This window comes from Haliaeetus albicilla, chromosome 1, assembly GCF_947461875.1.
Source record: "Haliaeetus albicilla chromosome 1, bHalAlb1.1, whole genome shotgun sequence".
Lineage (NCBI taxonomy): Eukaryota > Metazoa > Chordata > Aves > Accipitriformes > Accipitridae > Haliaeetus > Haliaeetus albicilla.
The window spans coordinates 50,101,673-50,114,135 of NC_091483.1; the positions used below are offsets into that span (position 1 = coordinate 50,101,673).

Genomic DNA, 12,463 nt, shown 5'->3' on the forward strand with positions numbered 1-12,463 from the left:
ATGTAGCATTATAGATAACATCATATCAGGACATATGCTAAATAACAAAACTAATAAAATAATACTCCATTGGAAATTAATAGTCTATTATTTTGTGAAATTTCTTTGTTCTTTAACTACATCACTAATTTAAGTGCAAATACATTTTTAAAATAGAATTTGATATCAAAGTAAACAACAAATGTAAGAAAGCATTGTAAGCAAGGCACACATGAAACAGAAAACCAAAGACCTGTTTTCTAAAACTTTTTTTCCCCGTGAAGTTTTTAATACCCTTATTAAGATACACACATTCTTTCTTTGCAGCGATATGGTTTCAAATATTTTTCAATAATTTGAAAGATTAAGTTATATCTCACATCACTGCAGGACCACTCAAATGATTAGTCTGACATTACTCAAAAATATTTACCTGTAATGTAATAAAAGACTTGTCTATTGGCTTCTTCTGTATCAGCATCAGTTGTACTCAAGATGGCAATTACCCCACCAGGAGGGTCATCCTCACTGACTGTTCCTTTATATATCTCTGCAGTAAAGCGTGGAGGATTGTCATTCACATCTGTAACAGTAACTTCAACCACAGCCATAGAAGACAGCTGAATTTTTTCACCCCGATCAGACGCAACCACTGTGATTTTGTATTTGTCTCGTTTCTCATGATCAAGTTCTTTGAGAGTGGTAATCCAACCGGTTTCCATGTTTATGGCAAAAGACTCTACAATGTCTAGTTCTTGAGAAGGATCCAGGCTGTAAGTAACCTGCCCATTGAGTCCTGAATCTAAGTCAGTTCCTTTAACCTGGATAACTCTTGTTCCAGCTGGCATGTTTTCTACGATGAATGCTTCATATGGATTGGACTCCAAAACTGGTTTGTTATCATTTGCATCTTTTACCTGAATGCTTACCTCTACTGAGGAAACGACATTATAATCTTCATTTGCATACTGTGCTCGAACTGAGAACTGGTACCATTTAGTTGTTTCATGATCAAGATTCTTCTCAAGTTTCAACTCTCCAGTCTGTCGGTCAATCACAAAAAAGTCATCTCTGTTGCTTTCAGGAGTGTGCCCTTTAATCAGACTATATACTAAAGTCTGATTATGCTCTGCTTTAATAACGTCTATCTCAGTCCCAATTGGAATGTCCTCAGAAACTGTATAAGAATAAAACGGCTCTGAAAATTTTGGAAGAGGCACTTCTGGTGGGAGTATTCTAGCGTAGACAGGAACAACTGACTCTTTTTGGGGGGATCCACCATCAACTGCTCTGACAAAGAAGGTCAGAAATTCATTTTCTAAACCGATTAAGCTTTCTTTTGTAGTAATTACACCAGACAATGAATCAATTTCTAAATTCTCTTTAACATTTTCAGACTCTGCTTCAATAGCATATGTGATGTCTGCATTTGTACCCTCATCAGCATCAGATGCCCACACTTTAACGACAGAAGTACCCCGTGGAACATCAGATCCAATGTTTACTTCATACTCTGTTGCTCGGAATTGAGGAGCGTTATCATTGTCATCTGTAAGTATTACATTAACAGTACAGAAAGCAACTTTTCCTCCTGAATCTTTGGCCATTAAACTAATGGCAATTACTTTTTCTGCTTGTGTTTCACGGTCAAGCTTTTCGGAGGTAAATATCTGCCCTCTCTCATTTGTATAAAATCTGTCTTTGGCAAAGTCATTCACAATGTGGTAAGTGATGTGGCCATATGTACCAGAATCTTCATCTGTTGCTTTAACTTCAGTCACCAAAGTATGTAAGGGAGCATTTTCAGCAAGTTCAACCTCATATTCATTCTGACTGAAAAGAGGACTGTGCATATTGGCACTGGTTACAGCTATGTGGACTTGGGCTGAGCTTCTGAAGACCCCATCAGAAACAGACACGTTAAGATTATAATGTGACTTTAGTGTCTGTCTGCGTAGGTTTGAGATGGTGATAATGCCAGTTTTACTATTAATTACAAAATTCTTTTGGTCATTGCCTGTCAGAATGGAGTACTCCAGCTTGTCAACATCCGAACTATCTGCATCTGAGGCTTGCACACATGTCACAAAATGTCCCCGGGGAGCCAGTTCACTAATTTTAGCTTCATAAAGCAATTGGTTAAAAAGGGGCGGGTTATCATTGAGATCGGTTACATCAACAGTTACAATAGTATCACTGCTCAACGGCAGCATGCCACCGTCTATGGCCCTTATTAGTAACTTGTGTTGTCTCATTTGTTCATAGTCCAAAGTTCTTGCTGTAAGAATGAGTCCAGTGTTGCTATCTATGTGGAAGTAGTTATGACTGTCACTATTATCCTCAACCAAGTGATAGGAAATTCCCCTGTTTGTTCCAGAATCGGCGTCTGTAGCGCTCACTTGTACAACAGATGTTCCAACAACAGATGCCTCAGAAAGGGTTGCAGTGTAAGACTGCTCTGTAAACACAGGAGGATTATCATTGATGTCTTCCACTATTATGTCTACAAACACATCAGCATGTGCCCCAGTTAAGGAGTCTGTTGCTCGAATACTCAGTTTGTAGGCTGGATGAGACTCAAAGTCAAGAGGGGCAACAACATTTATAACTCCAGTGTTGAAGTTGATAGTGAACTGATTGAAAGGATCTCCATCTGTGATGCTGTAAAACACCTTAAGTCCTTCTGGGCTGTTTGCTTGTACATGTACCACAGGACTATGGAGCTGAATGTTTTCTGGTATCTCTGCACTGTAGAAGGGCTTTTCGAAAACTGGCATAGCTTTACTCATAACTGTAATTGGGACTACAACTTCAGCAGAAAAAGCAGGGTCTCCTCCATCTTTTGCCACTACTGTGACCAGATACTCTTTATTTAGTGTGTCTGGTTCAAACTTCTTCTTCAGTGAGATTTCACCAGTGGTATCAATTTGGAAGTGTTCATGATGTTCTTTGAGATAGTAATGCACCTCTCCATTTCTGCCTGCATCTTTATCTACTGCAGTGACATGTCGAATAACATGGCCTACTTCAGAGTCTACTTTAACAACAGCATAATATGGAAGATTGACAAAAAATGGAGCATTATCATTTACATCTTCCACTGTGACTTTAACTACAACGTGTGCAACAACTGATGGTTTATATTCCTCAGTCACTTCTATGACCACATCAAAAGATTCTTGCTGTTCACGATCAAATGGTATTCCTGTTGTTGAAAGGACTCCTGAAGTTGGGCTTATTTTAAATCTGCTGTCTGGATTTAGAATATGGTAAAACAAAGGCTCATTTATTTGATTCCCTATAGCAGTAATAACAGCTATTGTTTTTGCCTCTGTGGAATTCTCCTGCACTGTTGCAGAGTAAGAACTCTGTGTGAACTTCAGCTGGCTTGCTTTGCTTTCTTTCACATTAATTTTTACAGATGCAGTGCTTGCAAATCTGCCATCAGATGCTCTCACTGTTAATTCGTATCTGCTTCTTAACTGAGTTGTATTTTGTACTGTTATATCTCCAGTCTTATGGTTTATTGAAAACTTTTCTCCAATGTTGCCTTCAATAATGGAATAAATTAATTGTGAAAAAATGCCTGAATCAGCATCAGTGGCATTTACACTGATGACTTTCACGCCTTTATAGGTTGGAACCAAAATGGATGTCTCGTACAACTCTCTTGAAAACACAGGAGGGCAATCATTGATGTCAATTACATAAATAGTAACATTAGCTGCATATTCTGCATATAAACGTGGTATCCCCATATCATGTACTTGCACTGAAAAGTGGAAAATGTTTGTCTCTTCATAGTCCAGACTCATTACTGTCCGAATGGCACCAGTGCTAGAATCAATGGCAAAATACTTGCGGACAGATGGTTCAACAATTTGATAAACAAGCAAAGCATTAGATTCTTTATCAGCATCTGTAGCTCGAATTACTAATGGGATATTCTTGTCAGTCAGAACCACACTGTTAATTGAAGCTGATTCACTGATGAGTCCTGTATATTCAGCCTGCATAAAAATTGGTGTATTGTCATTCTCATCCCGAAGATGTACCAAAACTGTTGCATTAGTGGACAAGCCAGCCATGTTTGTTCCTTGCACAGTTAGAGTGTAAATAGGCAAAGTTTCAAAATCAAGTAACTTCTGAGAAACAATGACACCTGAGTTCGGGTTGATAGCAAAGGCATCACCTATATTACCATCTTTTATTTCATAAACTACAGAAGACTGACTGTATGCTGTAACCATTCCAACAAAACTGCCAATGCTGGCACTTTCACTGATTTCTGTAGAATATTCTCTGGCTGTGAATTTTGGTGAGGCGTTATCAGAAACTGTAACAACTATATGAACAGAGGTGACTTCACTCATTGGAGGATCCCCTTTGTCTGTAGCCTTTACCATCAGGTTGTATTCTTCCTGGTTACTACGATCTAATTCCTTTGCAATTTTAATCATACCCAAAATGGGATCTATAAAGAAGGAATTTCCAATATTCCCTGTGAAGAAAAAGAAAAGTAAGCAATTAAGAAAGAGGTATAAAGAACTTAAAGAATGACTGCTTATTTAGCTATATACTAAAAGAGATCACGTAGCGAGAACACAGAGAATATTAAAGTTTCTTAGTTTTGTTTAACAACGATTAGCCCCTCTGGAAAGTTTTCTGTAATAAGAGTTAGTACTAATTCTAAGTTTACTTGTGGAAACATTGCATAAAACATAGTTACCAAAGCCATCCAAGCCTTGAAAACAAATGCAAAAAATTCGTTTCATTTTCCATTAAAAAAACCCTTAAAAAGATAACAATTATTTTGTAAGTTTCAACATTATAAATTATGTATTTTCTTCAAATTATCTTTGTCATTGAGTTCATGTTTAAGCCAATTTAAGTATGTACTGAAGCTGAAAGAAAATTATATTCAGAAGTTAACATTAGTAGAATACAAGTTACATTTTATGATCTAAAGTAAGGACACTGCTTTGAAAAAAAAAGAACTGTTTTAATGAATTCACACTTGTTAATCTTCATTACTTATGCGAGTACTGTTTAAATCACTGCGTCAAAATTAATCTTTCTGAATTGGACCAATAGTGACCTCTGTCCTAACTTCCTGTTAATACATATGCAAGTTATTCCCTGTGATAGTATTAGGAAAAAAATACTACCTGCTGAGGATTATCAGCTGCCATTTGATAAACCCTTGTCATCTTTATATTTTCAAATATATAGATGAACTACATTACATACAGTATTCAGCTCATGTACTAAATATGGTAAGATTTAACATTTTACTTCCTTAAAAAAATTACATTACTAAAGCAATGTTCTCAGCATGGAAAAAATTCATTAAGAACTTCTGAGTTATGCACACACGTAGGCAAAAGGTTTTTTTTTTGTTTGGGTTTTTTTTAGTGGAGGCTCTAAACACAGTGGCATTCTTAGAATATCCCATTACAAATCTAAGCAGCCATTACAAACATTTAAGGAATGTTCCTTCCATATGCTTAGAACATCAATTATAATGCTTTAACCTCCCAATAGATCACAATCCTGTAAAACAGACCTAAGGAAGTCTTACATTTACTCCTACAAAAAGCTAGAAGAAAGGAAGAGAACAGGGTGTAACTTCATTCTAGACAGCATGCACACACATTTTTTTTCTTGCCATGCTTTGGTATTCGTAAATCAAGCACTACTGAAACAGAAAAGGCAAGAGAAAAGTTTCACGGACATTAGCGTCCTGCTTAGTAAAAAGGTCATCTCTACAAATAGAAGAAAACAAACATATTTTCAGCAACTTATGAGACACTTAAATACATTCTTACTCTTCAGAGTATCATAATCAAAGCTTTAATACAGTGTTATGTTTTCATATCAAAACAACACTTTGGGGGAAGAAAAGGAAAGTATTTACAGTTTTACAAAGCAACTTGTGCAAATGTTTTTTTTTTATTTGACATATGTCACCTTGCATGCAACAGTAACTGAATAACTTTTTACCTACTGTTCTCTTTAATATACAGCTTCTTATGATTGTTACTGGGATTTTTATTTTAAATTACTTTCTACCTTGAAAGTAGTACTTCACATAGGTGATGAAATTTAAATAACTTTTTTTTTTCCAGTCATAGTGCCTAAATAGTTCAGGACCTTGGTAATGGCAGGGTTCTATCTAGATTTAATGGATTGAACCAAAATTCACTTCCATCCAGTAAGTGAACTCATTCAATGTCATCCTGTTTTCATATTATTCAAAACTGCAATCATTTGAATTGCATTGTCTTAGGCAAGTTCAGAAAGATACTCTGACATTAAAAATAAGCAGCAGCATCCAATGCTCTTCCCTGGCCTGAAAGGAGCCTTAATGCCAAATTGACCAGCTATGAAAGACTTTCTTATATATTTTTTTGAGCTAGAGTAGCAGTCCCACTATCTAAAATCAGCCAGAGGGAAACATGCAAAGCAACCCCTTCCTTGCTACATCTATCAGAAAGTTTAACTTAAAAACTAGGACTATTTAGTGGTTAAGTATATGGATATTTATAAGTTATTTTTGAGCTCCTTTCTTTCACATTGTGCTAAACATGAAAGCACTTGTCTCAGGCTCTTACTCTTTTCATCAAATCCTTGCTCTGCCTATGCCACCAAATACCACTTACATTACCAAAAAAGAATGCTTTTTTTTAAGATGTCAATTTAATGCTTCTGTAATTTCTAAAGGACACACCCCCCCGTTAAGGGTTTAAAGGTAGCTTTTTCTTCTAGTACTACTAAAATGTGCCAAATGTATCTAAAGGTTAACACAAATAGCTAAGGGAGGGAGATGAATATTTGTCATTGTAGTTTTCTTTTAAATGTCCTGATGCTGTATCTTAAATACATCTCACAGAATATGACACATACACCTGTACAGCCCTCTTTTTTATAGCTATTTGTTTACATATCTACAGCTGAAACAAAGTATCAGCAAACACTGTTTCAAAATTAACTGAAGATGCAATTAAGTCAATATACCTGATTCAATAGAGTACAAAATTTCTGCATTTTTTCCTTTGTCCTTATCTAATGCTGTAACCTGGAGTACTGCTGATCCAACAGCTGCTGACTCATACACCCGTCCTTCATAGGAAGAGCTGGTGAACCATGGTGCATGATCATTTGTGTCACTAACATTAATGATGATTCTAGCGTAGTTGCGCTTTACAGGAACATCTTGATCTCGAACCTGAAACAGTAAGCATATTACTAGTAATTAGCACTGTTATTTCAGTAGTTCATCAAATATTAGTAATAATTCAAGGTTCAATCTGTACCAGCCACAGAGACAAAGACTGTGCACAAATTAAGCATATAAATAAATGTTTGAATTAAGGGCACAAATTAAAAAGACATCAAAAAAGATCTGTTTGTTTTTGACTACAGAATAAATTTTGTGTTTATTTACCATTACTGTGAGAATATGCTGGTTCATGGTCTCATGATCCAGTTTTTCTGAAGTATAAAGAGAGCCAGTTCCAGGGTCCAGACGAAATTTTTTAAGACTGATAGGATCAGTGCTGCCCTGCATAGTATAAATCAGTTTATTCTTCTCATCTCTGTCTGTGGCACTGACTTGCAGAATTTCTGTCTCTGGTATGGTGTCTTCAGGTATAACAACTTCGTATTTTGAAGCAGAAAACTGAGGCCTGTGATTATTTGTGTCTATAACTTTGATGTAGACCTGAAATGATATAATGGAAAGGGAAAAGTGTTGACGGTATTTGGGAAACAGAGGTGAGAAGAGGATAATTCATTAAAAATCAGACAATAATACTGAATTAATTCCACCCCAAGACAATTTTTTTTTAGGGAGGGGGAGAGATCTAAGAGTTGTAGGGAAGAAGAATCTCACTAAACCCAAATCTGCCTCACCTTTCCCAAAGTCAAACCAGAAACCTATATGATCAGAAATGCCTTAGGCAAGATATCTTAAAGGGAATGATACCTGTCTAAAGCAAGATGAAGAAGAATTCCTTAGTAATTTTGAAATTAAAAAAAGAAAAAAAATCAATATGGATCCCAAGATGAGTAAAAACCTTATTTGTACAAATCTGGAATTTTAAGCAATGTTTTCCAAGGAAGCAGATGCACTGTACTCCTCCGTGCCCTCACATGGGAACAATCCTCTTTCAACTCCTTACATTTCCAAGCCTAGGCAAGAATGGAAAAGTGATGGAATTCCCACAAAAGTGTATTATTTCAAAGAACCACAGGTATTGTTAGCTCTTCTTCAGCAATGTAGCACAATCTCAGCATAGGTAACTGGTCACCAACACAATTTCTCTGTAGTTACAGTTATATTAACTTTGATGCTTCAAATTGCATTTTCCTACAGAAGTTCAGCTGGGTTCACCTACATGCTATGTAGGCAACGCTCTCTATGTCTGAATAACAGTAATGTTCACTGGAACAATGGAAGATCCCCGCACACCCACTTGCCTTCCACAGCATAAAACTCTTGTATAAAAAGGCTAAGACACTCAGCCACCATCCTGTTCCTTCAGTAGTGGTAACATCAGACAAGTGACAGTAATGCAGAGGAGTTGGCAGGTGGACAGCAAAGCTCTAATAACACGTGGCTAAATTCAAGTTCTTTGTGCTGCACATACAGTCACGCTTTTAGCCACCCAAAGGTTAGCTGCTCTGTATAAATTAGTTAAGTGCCATCAACAGGTGTTTAAAATAAGTACTTATGATATCATAAGTGGGTTAAATTGTTCTTTGAAGATACTTATTGCTTTCCATTGATAACTGGTGGAGTCTAGAGATATAATTTAGATAGGGTACCAAACCGCATAGAGTAGACACTAGATGAGTTGAAACCTGATGGTGCCAAATAATAAGGAAATGCCATACATCTCACTACAGGAAGAGAAAAGTTCCTCAACTTCAACCTTGCAAAACTAGCACCTTATGTTAAAACTTGTACCAAGGAAAAACAGGTATTAAGTGTATCAACAGGAGTCATACTAATTCCTAAAATATTTATTTCAGATACAGGTATATTATCCCAGGTTGCAACTACTCCCTAAGCTCCAATACAACAAGTTCTTTCTAATGGTAATTTTTAAAAAAGGCTGAAAACATTTAAATAACTTCCAGACAGACATAGGCAGTCCTTGGATATACTCTACAAATGCTACCAAGAGTTTAGGAGACTGTTAGAAGGGGTTTATTCTAAGTAACAACAGGAAGACTTCTGCATCTATGTAATGAAGTCCTGCACCAACCATGGGGCAGACTGATTAATGGAAGTTGAGAATCCGGGAACACGAAGTGGGTGTGGAACTCTTGGGATAACTTTGTATTATAACATAGGAATGCTGTCCCAAAAACTGGGATATTGCCCGCTCTGGTAGCTGAAATAACTGTCACCAGAAAGACTATTTTCACTGAGAATTTCACTCGGATAATAAAAAAGAACAGACATGCATATAAGAGGGAATATAGGAACAGAGTTGAAGATGGCAAATGTGGAATCTCAAGAGTTAGAAGCCAGATACAGAATAAAAAGCCAGGTAAGGCATAAAAAGGGTTTTAAGTTTATTTGGAACTGTGAAACAATCTGCAGGTAAGCAAGACCACCAGGAAATATAAAGCACAATTATGGAGGAGGAAAGCGCATCCCATATTACAATTTTGCCTCAGTCTTATCCATGAAGAACAATAGGGAGCATGACCCTGCACAAAACAAAATAAAAATGAGACACTGGCAAAGCAATGGTGCTGCAATAAGCTGCTAAATGGAAACAAATCACCAAGAGAAGATGGCAGCCACCCGCAGGTTCTGCCGGACTGCAGAGGGGGTCAGGGGAAAGATGGTAATCCTCCTAATGTAACACACCCTGTTAATACTACTGAGCTCCACCTCCAGACCACCAGTCAGGGCGGGGAGCGGGGCATGTGCGTGTATGTGTGTACACAGTAGCGTCCACAGCCACACACACAAACCTGTAACTTTTTTAGTAGATGTAGTCCTAGGCATCGCAGGTCACTGAGCTATAGTCCAATGTATAGTACACCTAGGGAAATATTCATAAACATAGGTAGTTTTTTCAGTGTTTTAAACAGTCTGTTAGGATAAATACAAACTATCACTGCAGAGGAAAATGCCGCCTCTCACAATTTATTAGAGTTCTCGGAAAACAGAAGAAATAGGAAATAAACTAAACATTTGGCACATTGATAAAATCCCTTGCAAGATATTGCTATGGAAACTAAGGAGTTTGTTTTTGTCATGGTTTAAAAACTGATTAAAGAAGGAAACAATGGGTTGGAATAAATATTGATTTTCAGTGGGAAGAAAAAATTCATGGTAAGTGACCCAGGATACATATTAGGTCGAGTTTTTAAATATATTCACTAACAAATTCAACTGGAAAATGAACAGCAAGAATGAAAAGAATATGACCTTAAATATGTGATTTTTTTAGATTGTCATGATTGGAGAGGATGTAATAAAGTGACACAAGCACTGTTGTTGGTTTCTTTTTAAATTCTGGATAAATAAAATACATTTTAAGGCATCTTAGAAGAAGAAATACCGAAGGGTCCAACACAGTCACTTAGACAGCATTTTAGTAACAACACCTGCTCACCGAACACTGGTGGTCAGGAAAATTAAAAATGAAACCAAATGAAGATGGCCAACAAATTAAAAAAAAAAAAAAAAAGGCAGAAAACCCCAACCCTCAATGCAAATCAAACTATACAAATATTTTTGTATGAATAAAAGGTTAAAAGACAATACACAACTACAACAATTAATGGATACTATGCTTTCAAAACGAACACATCAACAATTTTTTTTATTCCATTCCCACCCTCAAGAGATTATTAAATCACTCAGAAAAGCAGTAAGTGAAAAGATAAAGTGTCAAATTTGATGAATTTAAATCAAAACTCTTATTTAAGTGCATGCCTATTTCCCCCCCTCAAATGAGGAAAATACAAAAACTTAAGTCAAAACGGGAGGCGAGAGGGAATGCAACTCCAGAGCAACTGTGTTAGATGAATCTTCAGAGCAGAAGACGTAGCTACCTGTGCTGCTGGTACTACACCAAATGAATACAGTAAAACAGCATTTCTAGAATGGAGCACCACAAAAAACTGTGCAAAGTACTAAGTTAAATGCCAGGAACATAGTGACTGTGAAACCAACATTGGTACCTGCAAGACTAACCACATAGTCCAACGAACCAGCTTAACTGAGAAGTGATCTGTTGATCATACCGTCAGAAGGACTTATCATCAAGTTCCTCTGGTATTAGCTACTGAAGCAGTTAGAATGACCTTACCGCTAAACACATAAGGAGACATCCTCCAAAAAGGTACTGTAGGGGGCTAAGCAGATAAGGAGATAGCTCTTCAAAATGTACAGCACTATTAAATATGAATTATTAACAAAAATATTGCTAAGGAATAAACATAATGACTCAGCTACTATGAGTGGCTTGCTCAGGTATTCCATTACTTGTCAAATTACTTGCTCAGGCATGCAGTTTTTCTCCACACTGGTAAACACAACTACAAATACACAATTTGATCTATTAGCGCAATCATTTTACATGTACCTAAAATCCAAAGTTTATCTTAGACTCAAGTGAAAGGTGTTTTAGCTACATACTTTGGGATTCATTTCTCACTCACCGATGTTGTTAACTTTACGCCCCTCCACAGATTCTGTTGGACAAGCATAATGTGAATCGATGGGCACCCTTTCGGTAACTTGGCTGAGCTGCTCTAATAAGGGGAGCAGCAGATAGGGCAAAAGGAATTACTCCCCTCTATTTGACACTCACCGGTAGGACGGTAGATCCACTACAGTTTTGGGCCCTGCAGCCTGAGAGAGTATCTCGAACTCAGTGAAAGGCCATTAAAATCAATGGGGATCTATAAGCTCTCAATGCACTGTGTGAAGGGAGGACTGCAGGAGAGCCAGACTCTTCTCAGAGATGCACAGTAAAAGGACAAGAGGTGACACTCACAAGCTCCAATAAGGGAAACTACAATTAGACATAAGAAAAAATTATTTTCAAGGAGGGCTGTTAATCACTAGCATAAAAATATGTCCAAGGAAGAGGTGTCATGCCCTGTCATCCGAGGCACTTAGAACCTGAAAAGCCCCTGAACAACTTGATCCAACTTTGCAGTTTGCTCTGCATTGAGCAGGAGTTTTAACTAGATGAAATCCAGGGGCTCCTTCCAATCTAAACTATTAAATAAATGTACTAAGGAAGCCCTACTTTCAAGACAGGGATTCTTACTGATGCTAAGTGACAGGTGCTAGCTGTGCAATTTCCTTTTAAGTGTAAATGGACCAAATTTTCATGTAAAGTGTTAAGGCCTTCAAATTAAATGAAAGGCACCTGAAGTAATAATTTTGAGTGCAATTTTAAAGACCCACACAGAAAAATATGGGTTTGTGCGCCTGAGACAAAAT

The 12,463-nt window shown here is 37.0% G+C and overlaps 1 protein-coding gene across 8 annotated transcripts in view; it reads right to left on the reverse strand.

Annotated features, from left to right (window-relative positions):
• The window catches only part of FAT1 (FAT atypical cadherin 1), a 113,379-nt gene that overhangs the window by 27,286 nt on the left and 73,630 nt on the right, over nucleotides 1-12,463 (reverse strand). For all 8 annotated transcript variants that reach the window (XM_069788845.1, XM_069788811.1, XM_069788819.1 and 5 more), the window contains 3 exons: nucleotides 7,427-7,702; nucleotides 6,997-7,207; nucleotides 413-4,480 (listed from right to left, as the gene is read on the reverse strand). In XM_069788845.1, the coding sequence (XP_069644946.1) occupies nucleotides 413-4,480; nucleotides 6,997-7,207; nucleotides 7,427-7,702 (4,555 nt within the window). The remainder of the gene's footprint in view (nucleotides 1-412; nucleotides 4,481-6,996; nucleotides 7,208-7,426; nucleotides 7,703-12,463) is intronic.